The sequence below is a fragment of the Halichoerus grypus genome, chromosome 3, assembly GCF_964656455.1.
Source record: "Halichoerus grypus chromosome 3, mHalGry1.hap1.1, whole genome shotgun sequence".
In the NCBI taxonomy this organism is placed as follows: Eukaryota; Metazoa; Chordata; class Mammalia; order Carnivora; family Phocidae; genus Halichoerus; species Halichoerus grypus.
Window position 1 is genome coordinate 132,299,782 of NC_135714.1, and position 20,146 is coordinate 132,319,927.

The following is a 20,146-nucleotide window of genomic DNA, read 5'->3' on the forward strand; positions in this document are numbered from 1 at the left end:
AAAGGTAGCAGCAATTCTGGGACGATCTCACATTCCAGGAACAGGATGACTTTAGAAAGGCAAAAGGAAACATAGGAAGACAGACCTCTGCTTGAGTACTTGAGACAATACGGAGAGGGGCTGAGGCAGGCTAGAAACAGCCCACTGTAAACAGAGATCTGGCAAATGATAGTTCACTTCATGTAGGAATTATGGTTGGATGATCGGACTTTTAAGAAATGACTGTGGTGGGGGTGCCTGGGTGGCTCAGTAGGTTGAGTGGTGGACTCTTGATTTTGGCTCAAGTCGTGGGCTCAGGGTCCTGGGATCGAGCCCTGCTTCTGGCTCCCGGCTGAGTGGAGAGAGTCTGCTTCTCCCTCTCTCTCTGTCCCCCCACCCCCTGCTCACTCTCCCTCTCTCTTTCTTATATAAATAAATAAATAAATAAATAAACTCTTAAATATAGAAATAAATCTTTAAAAAATTGACTGTAGTGATAGGCTGACCCTGAAATCCTTCTATACGTTACCTTGAACAGATTCTTTTCCTCTATCCAAAATAGTTAAGACAGTAGCCCCTGGAGCCAAGCATCTTAGGTTCATAATCTTAGGTACACCATTTCCCAACTCTGTGCTTTTGACAAACTACATGTTTTTATGAAGCATAAATGAGTTAATCCTTGTAAAGCCCTCAGAGTGGTGATTCCCACATAGTAAGTACTCATTGAGTGTTAACAATTATTGGAGAACATAAAGTGCCATGAAAAATATTGTTTCTTTCCTGTGTCTATGCCTTTGGACATGCCAGTTTACTTTCCCTGCTCTTCATCTTCATATGAAAATTTTCCTTGGCCAGATCTAGCAAACAAAAAACCAGGATGCCCGGTTAAATTTGAATTTCGGATAAACAACAAATACATTTTAATGTAAGTATGTCCCGTGCAATGTTTGGGACATAACTTATACTAAAAATTTTTATCATAAATGCATATTAACTGGGCATCTTATAATTTGCCTGACAGACCTACCTTGCCTTAAATTCTGATTCGTATGTGAAGTCTATTCTGATAATAGTAATAGCTAATATTTATTGAGTGTTTGCTAAGTGCCAGGCACTTTGCTAGACACTTTACATCATACTTGATTCCATCTCTCCAATTAAAAGCCATCTCTTGTTCTTCCATACTCCTTTAGACCATGTACCTCTCATGACATTTATCACTGTAGGAGTGTTGTCCATTTCCTTCACTAGATCACAAACTGGAGAACTGACACATTTTACTGGTCTTTATGTGATCCCAAATGGCATGGGCCCTCACTCAGCAAGAAAACATGGGTGTAAAGTTGTAAAGTCGACCTGCTGCCTCCTCACACATTGTAGGCATGTGAAGCTTGCTATAAATGGATGAAAGCCTGGGTACAAGGCAGCACCTTCCTTCACTACTTGCTCTCTGGAAGGTTCTTTGATCAAGCTCACTCCTGATGTTGCTTTCTTGGATTTCTAGCTGCAGCTGCAAAACTCGGAGGGAACCCTAGAATCCAGCCAGGTTCTGGAAGGCCGTGATTCCATGGAGAGTTGAGTTATACTCAGTCGACCGTGACTAAACTGGCAAAATGCCAGGCATGGATAGAAACTTGAGGCTTGACCTCTTCAGATGATTTTGTCTGCTCACAAGAATTGTTCCTTTTGGGACGTGAACACAGTATATGGAAGATGTTTCTAGAGAGCAATCTAGGGGGCTGCAGGTGATTCAGTTGAACATAATCTAATTGAAAGTAAGTTAACAGAAAACAGTTTGAACAGAAAACATTCATTTGACTGAATGCCTCAGCTCTGGTTCCACATCGAGGCATTTCCAAGGTCCCACTTTTAGCCTTTAGCCCTGCCGTTCCGTGGTTCCCTCAAGAATCTGCACATCCAAGGCTTTTCTCAGATGGTATCTCCTCAGAGAGGCCTTCTTTGGCCAGCGCACCTACAGAGCAGTCATACCATGAACCTAGTTTTGTTTTTCTATTTTATCACTACAAGGTAATGTATATTTGGAAGGTTATCTGTTTATGTCCCCCTACACTGAGCTTCGTGAGGCCAAGGCGCACTGCCTTGTACAAGCTCAGGCATAGAGTGAACATTAGTAAGGGTTTGTTGGAAGAATGAAAGGCTGTCACAGTGGCGACACAGAACGGTGTAAATAATGGCCTTGGCAGAGAGTGAGATCTGGATTCTAGCTAAGTCACATGGGTTTAGTCAAACTCAATTCTCTGAGTTTACTTATCTGTCAGATGGGAATGGCAATATTTATCTTGCAGGGTTCTTGTGAGGATTATATAATATGGCCTATATAGCATGTTGGATATACACAATGAGGAGACCCAGAAATGGTCGCTTTTGTTGTTCCTAGAACGTCTCAGTGCCACAAAATTGAAAGTTCCCATGTTACCTCTCCAGTGCCCGAATTCCATAACCAGACAAGTTTGTGGGGCATTCTTTTGGCCCGACCCTGCAGGACAGAGCACCCACGAGGCTGGGCCCTCCCCCCCATGAACAAGCTGTATTATAACCTATGGAGAAGCAGGTTTTGTTTAGCCAGGAAGCCATGCAGATGAACAGGTGACAAATAATACAGGGAGTATCAGTTTTTTAAAGCACATGACAATAAGGATATTTTGACAAATAAAAAAATTGGGGGAGGGGAAGTCTGAGAAACTTCTAGTTTCTTAAACCACACCTCTGTAGAGTATTGTATTTTTCCCAGAGATGACCAAATCCTAATTTTTTTTTTAGCTCTAACGAGAGGGATGTTTCATTTATTTGTCCTTTTGAAATTAATAAAATATTCCACAAATTAAAATTATCTAATTGCAGGGATTCCTATATTTGCTATGCCGTAATATCTGGCAGGGCTGAAATGGTATATAATGTATGTAAAAAGAATAGAAATTCTATAGCTGTAATTATGCAAGATGTTTCTGGAAAATATTCACTATGTCTTCTAGCATAGATCTATATGGATCTGTAATTTTATTATTGTCCTAATAACAAGAAGATAAGGGTGCTTTGACAGGACATATCTTATCAAAACAGTATTAAATGCACAGTTAGAAAGTACTAAAATTAATTTCTAAAATTTGAAATGCCTGAATTATGAGAATTTAGGCAATTCTGGTACTTACGGTCTCTTTCAGGGCCTCTGCCTCAGGTTTTACAGCAGAGACTAATCTATAAAGGAGTCACTGGAAAACAATGGCAAGGCTACTTAGCTTTGTGTATCTGATTTTCTCTATTGGTCTCCTGCATTTCAAGGGTGTTGCAAAAGTTGGTTTTTAACCAAACTGTCTACTGTGAAAGGTGAATGAGTTGTTGATGATGTATGTAAGAGTAACTAATAGGACTTTTACTTTCAGAACTCATCAGTACCCTGATGGCTCCAGATGGTTTCCCTAGAAGTTATAGCTCCAGAGAAAAGATGGGAATTTCCTTAAACATATAGAAATGATTCTGAACTGGATTTACAAAACTGAGAAAGGGAAAAAAGAGCTTTTCTTGATCTTGTTTGCTTCTGTCACACTGCATTTCTCTTTAATCTACCTATGCAGGAAAGAAATCTACTTTGTTATAATTGAATGGTCTCCAAATTAATAACCATTTAATGGAATCATTTTTTAGTAATTTTAAAATCAAATTCTATAATATTCCAATAATACATTGATAGTTCTCTCTCTCTCTCTCTGTCTTGATACATTATTTTCATGGTCTTCTGCTTAAGCAATTTTTTTCTTTTTTTAAAGTAGGCTCCATGCGCAACATGGGGCTTGAATTCATGGCCCTGAGATCAAGAGTTGGATGCTCTACTAACTGAGTCAGCCAGGTGCCCCCACTTCCGCACTTTTAATCAAGTTTCCACTAAGTAGTTCTGAGTATGTGTGTGTGTGACATGTGAGTATGTGTGAGAGAAACAGAGAGAGGGAGGAAGAAAGAGAGAGGGAGGGAGGGAGGGGGGAGGGAGAGGGAGAAAAATGGGTGAAAGTGAGGTCCTTGAGTTTTTCCCATTGCTTTACTTCTTGTCATTTTTTTAACTGTGTCATCAATTAAATAATTCATTTTTGGGGCACCTGGGTGGCTCAGTCGTTAAGCGTCTGCCTTTGCCTCGGGTCATGATCCCAGGGTCCTGGGATCGAGCCCCGCATCGGGCTCCACATCGGGCTCCTTGCTCGGCAGGAAGCCTGCTTCTCCCTCTCCCACTCCCCCTGCTTGTGTTCCCTCTCTCACTGTGTCTCTCTCTGTCAAATAAATAAAATCTTTAAAAATAATAATAATAATAATAATTCATTTTCAAGATAAATTAACTTTTCTTATAATGTGCTTTACTAAATTTATCAAATTGTTTGTTTTGAACATGCCTTAAAGTATAAATGTTATTTTTGAAAAGTAAAACCATTGTACAGATGAATAATCAATTTATGTGTTAATATCAACAACATGGACTCATTCTAAAATCATATGCCTTAACATCATATACCATCCATTAAATCTGGCACACTTCTCTGCTGGTTTCACTGTGGTTCTATTAAAGATTAGCAAACAAGGTATATCAGTTGGTATTTAATTTAATAATGATATATTAAGATCTGGGGATTTTAATTTATTAAGATTTAATAATGATATATTAAGATTTGGGGAAATAGCATTTTTTAAGTAACTTAGACTTTCCACAGCAAGAAATTTATTAAAAGTATGAGTAAATTTAATAATCAAAATAAATTTAGTTATTTGTGATTTTTATTGGAACCTTTTTTTTAAGATTTATTTTTTTTGAGAGAGAGAGAGACAGCTGGTGCAAGTGGGGGAGGAGCAGAGGGCGAGAATCTCAAGCAGACTCCCCCTCCCCATTGAGCATGGAGCCAGAATCCTGGCTTGACTTCGAGACCCTGAGCTGAAACCCAGTCAGACACTTAATCCACTGAGCCATCCAGGCGCACCTGGAACCTATTTTAAATGGGCCATTCCATAATAAAACCAAGGCAGTTTAAAGAACACATTTGGGTAAAATTTTTCTTAGATAAGCAAACAAACAAAAATGCTGAGAATAGCAGCAGAGAAACCCCAGTTGGAGGACATTTTACAAAATATTTGACCAGTATACCAGAATATATGCCTCTCAGCTGTCAGTGTCCTGAAAAACAAGGACAGACTAAGAAATTGTTATGAAAGTTGAGGCAGATGTGGCAACTAAATGTAATATTGTATCCTGGATAGGATCTTGGAACAGAGAAAAGACATTGGTGTAAACACTGGTGAAAGGGAATAAAGCGGGCTGATTAGGGAATAATAACTACTAGAGTTGCTTTCTTGGTCTTGACAAATGAACTATGGTAGTTATAAGGTGTTAGCAGGAGAGGAAACTGGGTGACAAGTACAGGGAACTTCTGGAGTATCTTTATAACTTTCCTGCAAAATACATACATACATATATATATATATATATATATATATATATATATAATAAAAATGTTATTAAAAAATAAAAACAAAAATGATTAAAGTTTTAAAATTATATTGCCAAACTTAACTGACATTGGATTCAAATCCCATGCAGCAATGCCAGTCTTAACAGCAAAAAATCAATTTATTTTTGTTTTTATTTCTGAAGCAATTTCATGTGTTCTCTCGTTTGACCCTTATCACAGCTTTGTGATGTAAGGAGAGCAAATTAGGAAGGAAAACATTACCAGTCCAAGGTCTTTTAAAGTTAGGTCAGATTTTTTAAAGTCACACTTTAAATATTTGCCCCTGAGGATTTGAAAGAGGCCACTTTCATCATAGAGTGGAATCTGGCCTCCTGTGTTTATTTACGGGGAGTCAATATTTAGATTTATTTAGGGAGGTTTCCCATCTACCAGGGTCATTTTGTGCTTTTGAAGTTGCCAATAAAAGAAAACCTGGGTGAGGACTTGGGAAATGGGAGTTAGGGCAAAGAATACTGGATTTTGGATTTGGGAAACTCATTTTTGACCCAGTGGTAAACCTGATTAAATGTCATGATCCAGAATTTATCTCCATTTGTACCTTCAGATATTTCCCAATTAAATTGAAATAAGCAAGAGCTTGAAACTGTGCCTGCCAGCTTTCCCAGAAGTCTTTCAAACCTGATGCCGAGGAGTGTTCCACAAGTCAAAGGTCAAACCTACTCTCAGTACTTGTAAGGGGCCATGGCTACGGGGCCATTTGGACCAAAGCTCGTGTTTATCACTGTCTATCTTTAGTTTCTTTGTTTTCCTTCTTAAGGGAAAAAATATTAATTGTCTACTGATATGTAGATCGTTGGAGAGTGATTATGATTTATGTGCACTTTTATGGGATCGATTAATTCTCTGATAATTCCTCTGTCCCAGAATATCTTGTGAAATCTGCCTCTCAAGAACCAATATCGGGGGCGCCTGAGTGGTTCAGTCGTTAAGCGTCTGCCTTCGGCTCAGGTCGTGATCCCAGGGTCCTGGGATCGAGCCCCACATCGGGCTCCCTGCACCGCGGGGAAGCCTGCTTCTCCCTCTCCCACTCCCCCTGCTTGTGTTCCCTCTCTCGCTGTGTCTCTCTCTGTCAAATGAATAAATAAAAAATCTTTAAAAAAAAAAAAGAACCAATATCAAGGGGCACCTGGCTGGCTCAGTTGGAAGAGCTTGGAACTCTTGATCTTGGGGTTGTAAGTTCAAGCCCCACGTTGGGTGTAGAGATTACTTAAAAATAAAATCTTAAAAAAAAAAAAAGAAAAAAAGGAACCAATATAAGATTATGTTCTCTGATCATAATGCAATAAATTTAGATGTTAATTAAAAATAGTTTTAAAAATCACAAGCTTTGGAACCAAGTAATATTCACTTTTTTAAAAAAGATTTCATTTATTTATTTGACAGAGAGAGACACAGTGAGAGAGGGAACACAAGCAGGGGGAGTGGGAGAGGGAGAAGCAGGCTTCCCGCGGAGCAGGGAGCCCGATGGCGGGGCTCGATCCCAGGACCCTGGTATCATGACCTGAGCTGAAGGCAGATGCTTAACGACTGAGCCACCAAGGCGCCCAGTTCACTTCCTTTTTTTAAAAAATAATATTCACTTTATAACCCTTGGATTCCAAAGAAAATCAAGGGAAGTTATAATGTACGCAGATTGTGGGTCGATCTTAACATAGTGTTGAATGAAAAAAGTAATAAGTACAATGAAGACCTTAGCAGTGTTTCTCAAAGTATTTGTGGTAAAGAACCAGTTTTGTTAAATTTCTAAACAATTACAGACCTATAAATCATAAAATGAAATAAAAATAATTACTAGAAAAATAAAAATTTAAAAAGTAAGGATGAATCAAATGTAGGCCCTAATATTTATTATTAGATTCCAAAGACATAAAATTACATTTCAGTGAATATAATTTGAGCAAAGATAATATAGGAAAAAATGTTTCTACATGCTAATCCTCAATTTTTCTACCTATCTTAACACAGACCAGTAACAAAGAATTTAGGAACCAGCCAGATAACACTGATTTATAACACAATGCCTTTTATATAACTTAAAAATACATAACAAAACATATCAATTCATGATTTATAAGAATGCATACAAATAAACACATCAAATCTATTGGCATGATTGTTTATTAAGGAGATAGAAGGAAGAAAAGGAAGTTTGAATAAAAGAGAATCAATCAATCAAGAGAGTGACCCAGCACAGTTGAATGAAAATGGTGTTACCAGGTTTTCCATTAACTCAACCTCTGTCTCTGAGGGACACACACACACACACACACAGATATATAAAACAGTCTTTTCCATATTCTTGGTCTCTTTATCAACAACTTATTCTTATCCATCTACTTTATCTCTTCTTACTATCTTTTTTTTTTTTTAAAGATTTTATTTATTTATTTGAGACAGAGAGAGAGAGCACATGAGATGGGGGAAGGTCAGAGGGAGAAGCAGGCTCCCTGCTGAGCAGGGAGCCCGATGCGGGACTCGATCCAGGGACTCCAGGATCATGGCCTGAGCCGAAGGCAGTCGCTTAACCAACTGAGCCACCCAGGCGCCCTCTCCTCTTACTATCTTTAACTCTTTCCCTGCACTCTTTTAGAGCTACATCAAAATGATAAGAAATCATCAGGGAGGGGTGCCTGGGGGGCCAGTTGGTGGTTAAATATCTGCCTTTGGCTCAGGTCAAGATCCCAGGGTCCTAGTATGGAGCCCTGTGTTGGGGTGGGGAGGTGTCCCTGCTTAGCGGGGAGACTGCTTCTCCCTCTCTCTCTTCCCCTCCTCCCCACTTGTGCTGTCTCTCTCTTTCTCTCCTTCTCTCTCTCAAATAAATAAGATCTTTAAAAAGAAAAGAAAAGAAATCATCAGGGAGATATATTTTCTCCAGGGTTAAGTGTGTACTTTGTTTTTCACTCTTATCAACTGAATAAACCAAAGATATCTACCACAAATACCTTGGCTAGTTTATACTGGATAGAGTACGTCAAAAATTTTTAGCTCTTGTAATGTTCTCAACTGTGTTGTCTATACTTATATTCTCCATTTCTCACTCATTGCAACCCATCCACAAATCTGAAACATAATCTTTATAACTACTAACCATAAAGGGAATTGGAAAAAAAAGCTACAGCCCTTCAGGGGTATATTTTAAAATCTTGATATTTGTTCAGTAAATGATTACTCCAGCCTGTTGATTAAAGAACTCTGCCTTGTAGTTGCATGACCTGAAGTCATGGCGTCAGTACCCCCGTACAAGGACCCTCCTCTTTGGAAGCTTCCCTCGGTAGGTTTTTCAAACTGTGGGACCATGCCCATCTGCTTTGCACTTAGCCTTCCTATTTTGCAGTGACCTTAGTTCTTTATATCTGGGAAAGGGTTGAGTAAGTTATCTATGGTTTGAGCTGTGAAGAAAAATAATCTGTCTCTATGAAGACTCAAACTCTTTGTTTCACTTAAAAGTAGGTTTTTAAAAGTTTATCAAGATAATCTTTTCTATTTGTATTTTATTTGTGGAGACATGATCCAACTGGGTCTAGAAGTATTTCTCATGCTTTATTTCTTAAACTGTAGCCCTTTGATATTTATCACTGAATATTAGTAACTGAACAAATAGAATTGCATAGTTCATCTGTTTTTCTCTCATTGGGTTTTAAAATTAACTTCAAATGTAATATAGCATTATAGCAAACAAAACAATACAGAGGTATATAAAGAGAAAGTTAGAAGCTCCTCTCTACCAGTCAGCCCCCCTCCAGCAATAAACGCTGGATTATCCAACATGCAGACCAAATACGTATTCAGGACACTTATAAAAACAGGGAGCTCCAAAATGTTTTTGAAAAAATGTTATAATTGATATTTTAGAAGAAGCACCGGACTAGTGATGATGAGAAAAATCAGAAATTTTTGGATTTCTTTATATTTATTTTGTGGTTTAGTATTAAATTTTACATTAGATTTATTGGGGAGAATAAATGTATACAAAGAATGTATGCATGTCAAGATTGCATTTAGTTCAAAATGTATATGCATACATAATTTTTTTACATAATTATCATTGTAGAATTGTTTTTCATCTTAAAATTTCACTTATGATTTTGTAAATGTTTCCATGTTCATATAGAGATATTATACTCATTATGTAACCACTGCATCTATTCCATTGTACTAATAAATCATCTTGTTTGTCCATTCTTCCACTGTTAAATATTTTCTAAATTTTTCACTTACTAGACATATGGCTATAATGTATTTCTGTACATAGCTGTTTTCTTTTTCAAAAATAATTTTCTTGGAATAAATCACTGAAGTGATGTTATCACAACAAAACTTTAAGAATATTAATACAACTCTTCTTACCTATGACCAAATTGCTCACCCAGAGGATTTTATAAGTTCACAAAGGGTAGACTGTATGCATTCTGAGTTTAAAAGTAGTTTGAAGCATGACAAGGTGGGAGCAGGCAAGGTTGAAGGCGACACGGAAGACAGGAAGGAGATGATTGCCAATATCCTGACAGGAGATGCCGTATATCCCAACAAAAATGGTAGCAGTGGATATAGAGAAGGAGAAGAATATAACAAATATTTAGCAGCTGGGCTTGGCAGGCTTGATGATATGGGGAAGGAAGGCTAAGGAAGACTGGAAGATGAGCCGTTGGGTTGTTTGATGGAATAGAACAGGTTTGAGAGGAAGGAGGATACTGCTCTGTGAACTATCCCACAGTCCAGCACAGTGGCTAGTACAATGAAGGCTTTCAGTAAGTGTTAGTTGAATGAACGCTTCACGCATACATAAATGAATGAGTACTACAAATAGTAAATCAATGTTCTTATCCCAGACCCTCACAGGTATTTGGTTGTATACTTAGAAGTTGATTTAATGCTTTTAACTCCTCATTAGGGTATTTTAAAATCAGGACTCATGACAACAAGGAAGTGAGAAAATTAGGGAAAAAATTGTGGAAAGGAAGACAATCCAAAGCCAAAGCTGAGGACTATAAAACAACCGATCCTCCGCTCATGAAATCAGTCAATTACTTTACATAGTCAACTTTATGCCAAATTACATAGACTTTGCTATTCCTTACAGAAAGTTGCCAATTCCTATCTCTGGCTGCTAAAATCTCAATATCCCTGGATTCAGAATGAAGTTATGGTTCCATTCCACTCACCTCATCAGTTACCAGTGAGAGAGAGAGCAGATTGTTGCCTAAGGCTCGCTGTTCTGAATTGCGTACAGTCCTCCCAGGGTGCCCACATCTGGCTACAGGGGTCTGGAGCTAAAAGGTTTTTCTGAGAGAATCCCCAAACAACCCTATAGGTCCAGTTGTATTTTGGGTACCATGAACCTTGGTTATGTGATTGTGACTTGTGTTTATGTTCTTATACCAAATTTTGTCTCTTAGGCCTAAACTGTATTCTCCAGTATTTGTCTTATATCCCCTGGAGGACAAAAGCTGTGATTTCCATTTTCTTTATAACTCCCTCAGAGTCAAGTATAAAGTTCAGTATAAACTAAGAACTCAGCAACTACTAACGATTGCCCACTTGGAATTACTGAATTGAAGGAAAATGATGGTTTTTAATGATCAATAAAAGGTACCATGTATCTAGTTTTAGGAAACAAAATGTTTATTGAAATGGCATGTAGATAAATTATCACGAGCATAAAACTGTTAGTGGAGTTCCCAACATGGGTTCTTTTTACTCTTAAAATGAAGTGAGGCTTTGTAAGTCCATTGTCCCAGAGGAAAAATATTATATTTCTCTGTTCAGATAAAGTCCTCTAAAAAAAAGCAGATCACTTTTGAAATGGTCTTTTAAATGTCTCCAGCCTATGACCAAAACAAAAATAAAAAGATATAATTCTCTCAGTTTAAAAAGAAGAATGAAAGATGAATGACATGGAAAAAATACTTAGGCATTTTTAATGCTGGAATTTACTCTGAGTTTATTAGTTTAAACTAAAACATTTAAGAAATAATATAAACAAATAAATCAGCAAGACAAAATTACATGTTATCATTAAAATGCAAAATATGGCAACACTTTTATTATTATATATTTAAGAAATAAGCTAAAATGTTCTTTTCTTAAATAAACAAATTTTAAAAAACTCTGAGTTCAGTAATTTGGAATATAATCCAAAGTGAGTTTTAGTTTCCATATAAGACTAAATACTCTTAGTAAAAGACTTAAAATTAATAAATATAATAAGAGAAAATGAAACTTTCAGAAAAATGACTGAAACTTTGTGGACTAACAGAAATTAACAGTTTAATTCTCAGGGTAAAATGACTTAGTCGTATTCTATTTCAACATGGTGTTCTGGTCCAACCTGTTTGGCTCCCCCAAGGTGGTGCTGCTGTCCTTCTCCAATGGCTAATCTGTTGAATGGGATTATCTTCATGGTAGTTTTCTTCATGGAATACCACCGGGATTGCCAAGTGGCCCAAATAATGCCATTATCATAACCATTAGGAGTAGATGTTTTTGAGTAAGTGCCACCTGAAACAAATTTTAGATGTACGTATAATTGCTCTTGAATTTCCTTACCTCAGGAAGTCTGTAAAGAATGGCCTGTTTGTTACAAAATACATTGTCACTTACCTCAAATTTATCATTACCTACTATCTGAAAAATCCCTAAAGATTCCTAAAATCCTGATTTACAATTGAAGTACATTTATTATGAACCAACCTCTTATGTCTGTATTATACTTCTTGATCACATCCATACTTAAATGTGTTCCCTACTAACAGGGCTAGAACCCCAAATTTCCCCAATCAGTCTCTCTTCCTGAGCTTAGTCATCCTGGAATCAGCTATTATGGACCATCTGTCCACAAGCAAGTTAGAATGGCAGGAGTCACAATTCCTGATCATTTGACCTCAGGTCACCTAAAAACACAATTTCACCGAAAAATATAGGACTTTAGAAAACAGTTCTGGAAAGTTATTTTACATTTCCATTACATACTGAAAACTATGTTGATTTGCCTTCTCCTTGTCCTTGGACACCAGATCTTACGTAATTTTGTAAAGGATTGTCTAAGTCCAATACTGGAGTGTACCATAGGCTACCAGCATGGCTATTCTGAGTCGTGGTTTGTAGGCGCAAAGATATTTTAGGTTTCTTAAAAAAAAAAAAAAAAAGAACGTTGTGAAAACCAAAAGGTAAATTTAAAAAGCTTTTAAGAGGATTAGAATCATCTATTGGCTAGCACAGTACCCTGAAGAGGTAAGATTGCTTACCTTAATGGATCTTTCAGAATCAGTAGAGCTTCCCCAACACATACTTGTTGGGTAGTAATAATCGTTTGTCAGTAAGTTTACTGTTTAGAAGTATTCCTGCCTTAGAGCAAACTACAGCTTGCTACCCCCCCTCTCTAAAATAAGTGCCTACGCTTTTCAGGCTGGACTCCTTTTCTCTCAAGCTTTTTTTTTTTTTTTTTTTACCATTACTTCCCTGCTCTTAACTCTGCTCCTTCACACTGGTTATATCTGTCACATAGCTCATGGGAAGCTGCACAAGGCTCATGTGTTAACAAGCATAAATATGATAATGTTAGTCCATCCAGATCACACATAAGTGTAGAAGTCTAGAAGAGATACCATAACCGTACGTGGTGGATTTCTTACAGAGGGGCCAATTTATGTCTAAGTTTAGTATCCAATTCTGGTTTAAAATGAAGAACTATATAATAAGCCCCCAATCTCTGTACTAATTATTTCTCATTTTCTTATATTATTTTTTACCTTTCATAAAAATATAAACTATACACTCGTTCGTGTATGTAAGGAAGAGAGCCATACCTTGGTAATAAACTCCATTGAGGTGGCCTGCGTGACACTTGTTCATCCACCAACCAGACCCATCCTGTTCGGCACAGTTTCCTTCGTACTTATCGTTGTCGTTGTCCCAGGTACTGAACTGCATGCCATTGTGGGATGTGAAAAATTTGTCACTAGGGTCATCGCCAAAGTCATAGCCATCAAAGGCATCTCCAGCCTCTCCACCAATAAAGTAGGCATACGTCAGGCGGTATTTGTCAGCTTCAGATCCCACCTTGAACATGGCATAGTCTGCAGTACTATAAAGAAGGGAATAGAGACATCATATCTTGGCCCTCATTAGGGATCTCAGAAGTTCCCTTTTCCACAGGAAAATTGTTTGGAATTTTTAACTTCGCTTCTTAAGTCTGAAATGTGCTCATTGAATCGAATTTCCTGCAAATCTGGCAAGAGGCGATGGATGTGTGAACCAGTTCAGAACTCATCAACACCACCCAGAATTGGTCTAGAAGCCTTCAGGGCATCCCAGTGAAAACTAAAAACATCAGCCATTTTAATGCTTTTTGCCTGTAGAATCCTAATATCAAATCCAGGTGTGTGGATGAATCTGACTAATTTCGTATTTTCCACCTTGAACTAAGTGTTTAGCATTGCACACAGAGTTATCATAAACCACAGCAAATGACGCTGAGTGATCATTAATTAATGCACCAAACTTGAAGGAGCTCAGCTCTATTAGCCACTCGTGGCATCTTGAAGGATGAGGTCCGAAAGGGATTTTTCTTTCCCAAAGCAGCATGATAGTGACAAGAAGGAGGGCTTCCTAGAGCATCACATAAAAGAAATGGTCCCTGTGTGGCCCACAAAATATAAGCTGTCATTATATTTGAGAGATTCTTCCCTGGGAAAAAGCTGTGAATAAGGGCCAGAGAGCAATTCTTTCCTGGGAAAAAGTTGTGAATAAGGGCCAGAATTCTATGGAGTGCAGGAAAGAATGGGCTTTGGTGTATGAATAGAAATTTTCAGAAAATATTTAGCCTCTTCCTTAATCTCCAGTACTTGGAAATTGGGAAGTGTTCTCAGAGGAGAAGGTCTACTGACTATGGTACTTTCTGATTAAAAATACATGTTTGGAGACAATATATTTCATTATTTCATAAACATAACAAAATGATTAGATGTCTTTCTGAATTTTAACTAGGAATGCTATGCTCAAACCTCCCAGGTAACTGTGAGCATAGAGGGGACTTTATCTCACCAAAGGAGCTAGCTGATTTAATTTTAGGGTAGCTCATGGATTGACTGAATGAATTGTCATTAAAGCACCAGGGAATTTGAAAAGTCTGGATTCACTTTTCAACCAGAACAGTCATTAAGAGGACAGGCTGTGGGGTCAAACTACCTGAGTTCAAATCCAAGTTTTACTGTTTACCAGCAACATGACCTTAGGAAAGTTAATCTCTAAAATGAGATTAATAATAGTATCTTCCTCATGAAATAGTTAATTGGATTAGATTAAGTTTTAATTTCATGCTCATTGTCTGGTACAAATTAAGTGCTCAGTAAATATTAGCTATTAGTCTATATGTTTCCAGGGTAAGCAGACTACACCAAAACATTCTCCATCCTGGATGGGACCTATCTCTTTGAACTGCCCAAGAACCAAACCAACTCCTGGGGAAAATAGTTGGATGTGCCTTTTGCATTTGTCAGGCTGTCTTTGCTATTGGCCTATTGATAATTAGAAAGTGCACATTCCAGACAGTGTCTACAACAAAAAAAGCAGAAGTCCTTTCTAAACAGTACCTGGTTCTGCCATTCCAGTCCTCCAACTGTATTCTTAATGCGTACGGTATGGCCGACTGTGTGCTGATCAAATGAATCTTCTCATTTCCCAGCCAAAATTCTGTGTTTCCAGTAGGAGACAGATGTCCAAATCCTTCTTTATATTGAATCCAATTTTTCTTGAAATTCAAACTGCCATCAAGCCTCTAAGTACACAATCGTATGGACAAAAGGAGAGAGTGGATTATCAGTGCACATAAAGAATATGCTATAAATATCTTGTTGAAAATCTGGACAGTATGATTCCACCACTTACTAAGTGAACTTGGGCAAGCTGCCTTAGTTTCCTCATCAGTAAAATTGGAATAATGATGCCTATTTCTTAGGGTTGTTGCAGGATTACACCAGAGAATTAAGAGAAGTACTGAAAAGAGTGTCTGGTACATAGCAAATTCTAAATCAGTGGAAGTTTTAAAAAGGCACGTAGAGGACTTCGGAACCCCAACTTGATATTGCTGATTTTTATACTGATGGTGGAAAGGTTAACTCATTGCTCAATCTGTGTTTGCCAAACGGCACTTCCAGCACTCACTCTTTCTGAGCGCCCCCTGCAGGATTAGTTGAAACAGTGATCAAAGATCAACAGATGGTTAAAGGATCTGCAATGGGTGTCTGGCTCTGGGAGAGGCAACAGAGGGCCCTTGTCTTGGAATAGCCCAACTGTATCCTCTGGGGGACTTTGTCTTTTCGTGATGGGCAGCCTTAGATCTTGATCTACCGGATGCAAGAGGTCCGTTTTAGTTCTTTGCCATTCCGATACTGTGATTATATGCTCTCATGAATCTAGAACATCAGTGCCAACATAGTGTAGAGTCAATAGCACAGATTGGAACAAGACTGCCTGGGTTCCAATCTGGACTCTGTTACTTATTATGTGACCTTGGGCAAGTTGCTGAACCTCTTGTGTCTAAATTTCCTCCTCTATAGAGGTAATGATTGTACCTCATAGGAAAATTGGGGAATTGTGAGGACTAATTGAGTTCATGTTCACAAAGTGCTTGCAAAAGTTTCTGGCATAGGGCGGAAGTTGATCTGAGTGTTTATTACATACACATGGGGAGGGGAAATACCTTCTGCAGCACTGTCCATCCATTTCCAGATCCATCAATTTCACAGTAGACTAGGAACTGCTGCTTAGCTTTCAGAGGTTTGATAAAGTAAAGCCCACTCTCCTTGGCCCCCTTATTGGCAATGTCTTGACAATCTGAAGGAAGCAGAGAAGGAGGAAAAGAAGGAGAAGAATAGTTTTACTGTGGTTTGAAATCCACGTTAGACTGTACCAGCCTTCATAATGAGCTTTTCACAGTGTTGCAAACTATTCACATCCCAAGAAGCATTTTCTTACTTCTCACATCATCATTCCTTTCAAACTAGTTTTAGCTACTCAAGAAAAGTCTAAGCAATTGAACACTTTAGATTTAATTGCTAAACATTTCCAAATTATTCCTATACATTCCTAAACATTCTCCTTTGCTTTATATATTTGCTGTGATAAGAATCATTCCAATATAAGCCTTTCACTTACCTTTCCCAGTTATATCATGTATTTGTACTGTGTCTCTGCAAGGTTCCTGACACTTTGCTTCAAGCTGGGCTACCTTCTGTTTCAAGTTATTGATCTTTTGGTTATTTGAGTTATATATTTCCTGTAAAAATCTACAAGCAGAAGAATAAGTTAACGGAGTATTCCTTTCAGATGAGTAATTCTGTATTTTCTTTACAAAATATGTTCTCAGGAAGTAATTGCTGATAAATTACTTCATTCTTGGAAAAGTTATAAAATTATGTTACTGAATTGAGATGAATTAAAGTTCTAAGCTTTTTGGGAAGGAAAATAACAGAGTCCTGGTCAATAAACGATGTCATCTTAAGCAGTCATCCCGACTTTTTTTTAAGTAGGCTCCACGCCCAGCATGGAGCCCAACGTGGGGTTTGAAACTCAAGACCCTGAGATCAAGACCTGAACAGAGATCAAGAGTGGGCTGCTTAACCAACTGAGCCACTCAGGTGCCAGGGTCATCCAGATTTTTAACATTCTGCATAAAGGGCAGCAGATAACAACCTACGGAGTGAGGAACCTGGTTAATAGGAAGACCACCTGATGTTTCTTAGGACAGAATATTCACAGGGAAAGAAAGATTCTGCTCAGTAATTCACATGGGCCAAAGCTATTCCTTTTCACTGTAGATCTCCTAAGGATCTATTTATGGACTTCAGTCTGTGACTTACATGGGAAACGAATCTGGGGCATTATTTTACATAAAATAAAACAACAGACACTTTCTCTTTCTTTTTAATGTTTCCATTTACATAGCTTTGGAAAGAGTCTGAGGGAAGTAAAAATCTGTTTTTGTAGTTTCTCACAGGGTTGCTTGTACATATTCAGAAATGACAGAAAACTATCTACAACGCATGCACCATTTTATCTTTCTTTGAAGTAAAAGAGAATAGAAAAACTATTTGACCACTTTTTTTCTCTCCTCAGCCTTAGAAAATTTCTGCACAATAGTCTCCTTGAACTTCAGTGATGGGCAATAATAATGCAAATTATAATGTTAATAATAACCCCCAAAATAATAATGGCCTCTGATACCAAACAGAAGATAGATCCCTTCTGGATCACTTCAGCCGCCATTTATCTCAAATTTCTTACACTACTTTGAGAACAACTGAGGGGGAAAAATTTGAGTAAGAAACTAAACTGTATCTGAGACCCTATGCTCAGAAAGTCTGTGATTCCCTGGGAAGTTGTCGACAGAGACATTTTACTTTAAAGTGAAGAGAGAATACAAGACTCCAGGTTCAGTGTGGTTCACAATTTTTGTTATGCTTGGCTTCTTAAAAAACGTTTTTTTCTGCTCTGCCTTCAATATAATATACTACTGTAGCCAAGATCCTCCCTCTACCTCTGCTTACTAATTCCCCACCACCGATTTGTTGGCATTTTTATTAAAAGAATTTCATTTTCAACAACCAAGTTCCTATCAGTTTGAATTCATGTTGTAAGTCCAAGATCGGTGAGGGGTGACCACTTTGATAATTCTGGTCAACACAGCATTTGAGAACATCTAGAACACCTTTCTCCCATATGATTATTAAAAGCAGTTCTAACCCCATGCGGTTCATAGTGCACTAAAAACTCCTACCTCCACTGTGTTCAAGGTGGTCAGGCATAATGCCAATTGGATTTCGTAAGTGTGGAAAAATAAAAAGGTTACTTCCACTGAAGCTTGGAATATTGAAAAAAAACTAAGTCCACCTTGGAAAGTAAATGAAAACAAAAATGGTTACCGAATATTCGATTCGTGTGATCCAACCAATGCCTCGTATTTTATAATTTCTTCCATCATTTTCTTGGAATCCTTGGTAGCACTCACGATCCCGTCTGTAATATGGGATCAGAGACATAAGAAGATGTGAGCAAATGGAGCCACTGAAGCAACAGCAAAGGAACGTCACAAAACATTGTCTCAGCAGTATTTCGTTTCTCACTTGGCTTTGGTGGCTCATTGGGGTTATAGGTGACTTGGATTGATTTGATCACTTCTTTAGCTTCTGCTGTTTTGTTTTCAGTTCGTCTGAAGATTTCTTCCAAAGACTGCAGATCCTTGTCTACCCCGGTTTGGTAAGTGGACAGGAAGTCTGCAATTCCACAGGTAGTTGGGCAGTAACTACCCTGAGAATACAACAGAGTGATTAGAAATCTTGATTTAAGAAAAGACTGCATAAAATCTACTAATAAAAACAGGTAAGACCTAGACGATGTTTAAAAAAAAAAAGTTTTATTATTTATTTATTTTTTAAGATTTTATTTACTTATTTGGCAGAAAGAGACAGCAAGACAGGGAACACAGGCAGGGGGAGTGGGAGAGGGAGAAGCAGGCTTCCCGCCGAGCAGGGATCCGGATGCGGGGCTCGATCCCAGGACGCTGGGATCATGACCTGCGCCGAAGGCAGACGCTTAACGACTGAGCCACCCAGGCGCCCCCCCCCCCCCCCCCGGCTCCAAAAACCTTAAAATGCCAAATGATTTTTGTGAGAGAATCCCTTCCTTGCTCCGCCCCTCCCCACTTGACACACGGTGAGAAACATGAAAACTACTTACAAATCTTTCATCTAAGATGCAGCAGTTGTCTCTGGTAGCAACGTACTGGAGGAGAAAAACACAGAGATGTCACTAGTGTATCATATATTTTCTTGCTTTTCAGCTGTCCGTGTAACACAACGATGTTCTAGAAACAGCATACTTACTGCCAGGCATGTCGAAGGGAGCAGTAAAAGAGTATAGAAGTAGAGAATTAAACCCTGGTGCTTCAAGGACCAAGTCATGGTGTCGGGGCGCCCGGTGCTCCCAGCCCTGTTCTGTCAACACTGTGGCCTCTGGGGCTCCACTTGTCCCTTTATGTAAGCTCCAAGGGTGGCCAGCACGGCCAGTGGCTGGGGTTGATCACGGGGCCTTCTTTCCAGCACGGCGGGGAGGTCTTTCCCGGCTTTTTCCTCATCCTGGCTCCCACCCCATACTCAGTCAGGTTCCCAGCTTTGGCACACGGGTGTAAGCTCCTCCTTTTTGGCTCGGCTCAAACTTTCTCCCCCTGAAGTGCACATGCATCTGCAAAGGCTAGTGAAGCATTAGCCCTTGCTGTGCGGAGGGAGGGGGCCGGGAAGCTGCGTGTTGCAACCTCTTCCAGTACGGGGCTGAGAGCAAATACGGAGGGCTGACCTCGACCAGAACAAACCCGCCCCAACCTGAAGATGAAGCCTGGTGCCATAATCCTATTTAGCGCAAGTCCTTTCTTGGCCAAGGGAGGAGGTAACATACCTATTTTTAACCTGGGGCTGTGGCAGGAGGAGCCTTTGTCTGCCTGGTGGAAGCAGCAGGTCCCAACTGGGCAGTATTCGTAGGAATGAATGAATGACCTGGAAATATATTCCTGCCCCTCTGTATTGACCATTTTCTTTGTGTTTTTTTTTTTTTTTTTAGTTGAGATGTAATTGATTGATAACATTACATTA

The 20,146-nt window shown here is 38.7% G+C and overlaps 1 protein-coding gene across 1 annotated transcript; it reads right to left on the reverse strand.

Annotated features, from left to right (window-relative positions):
- Window positions 1-11,105: 11,105 nt before the first annotated feature.
- FGG (fibrinogen gamma chain) lies at window positions 11,106-19,529 on the reverse strand. Its single transcript, XM_036086987.2, has 10 exons — window positions 19,385-19,529; window positions 19,239-19,283; window positions 18,626-18,809; window positions 18,425-18,518; window positions 16,659-16,789; window positions 16,204-16,337; window positions 15,095-15,279; window positions 13,310-13,587; window positions 11,833-12,002; window positions 11,106-11,329 (listed from the first exon to the last, which is right to left on the reverse strand). The coding sequence occupies exons 1-10, from the start codon at window positions 19,460-19,462 to the stop codon at window positions 11,315-11,317; spliced, it is 1,314 nt and encodes a 437-aa protein (XP_035942880.2). The 5' UTR covers window positions 19,463-19,529; the 3' UTR covers window positions 11,106-11,314.
- Between the last annotated feature and the right edge of the window lie 617 nt (window positions 19,530-20,146).

Bases quoted from the DNA above. Each gene is read 5' to 3' on its own strand.
- FGG (XM_036086987.2), bottom strand. From the start codon at position 19,462: ATGACTTGGTCCTTGAAGCACCAGGGTTTAATTCTCTACTTCTATACT. The intron at 18,810-19,238 runs GTAAGTAGTTTT...TTGTATTCTCAG, and splicing joins GCATCTTAGATGAAAGATTT to GGTAGTTACTGCCCAACTAC. The intron at 15,280-16,203 runs GTATTTCCCCTC...TTGTGTACTTAG, and splicing joins GATGGACAGTGCTGCAGAAG to AGGCTTGATGGCAGTTTGAA.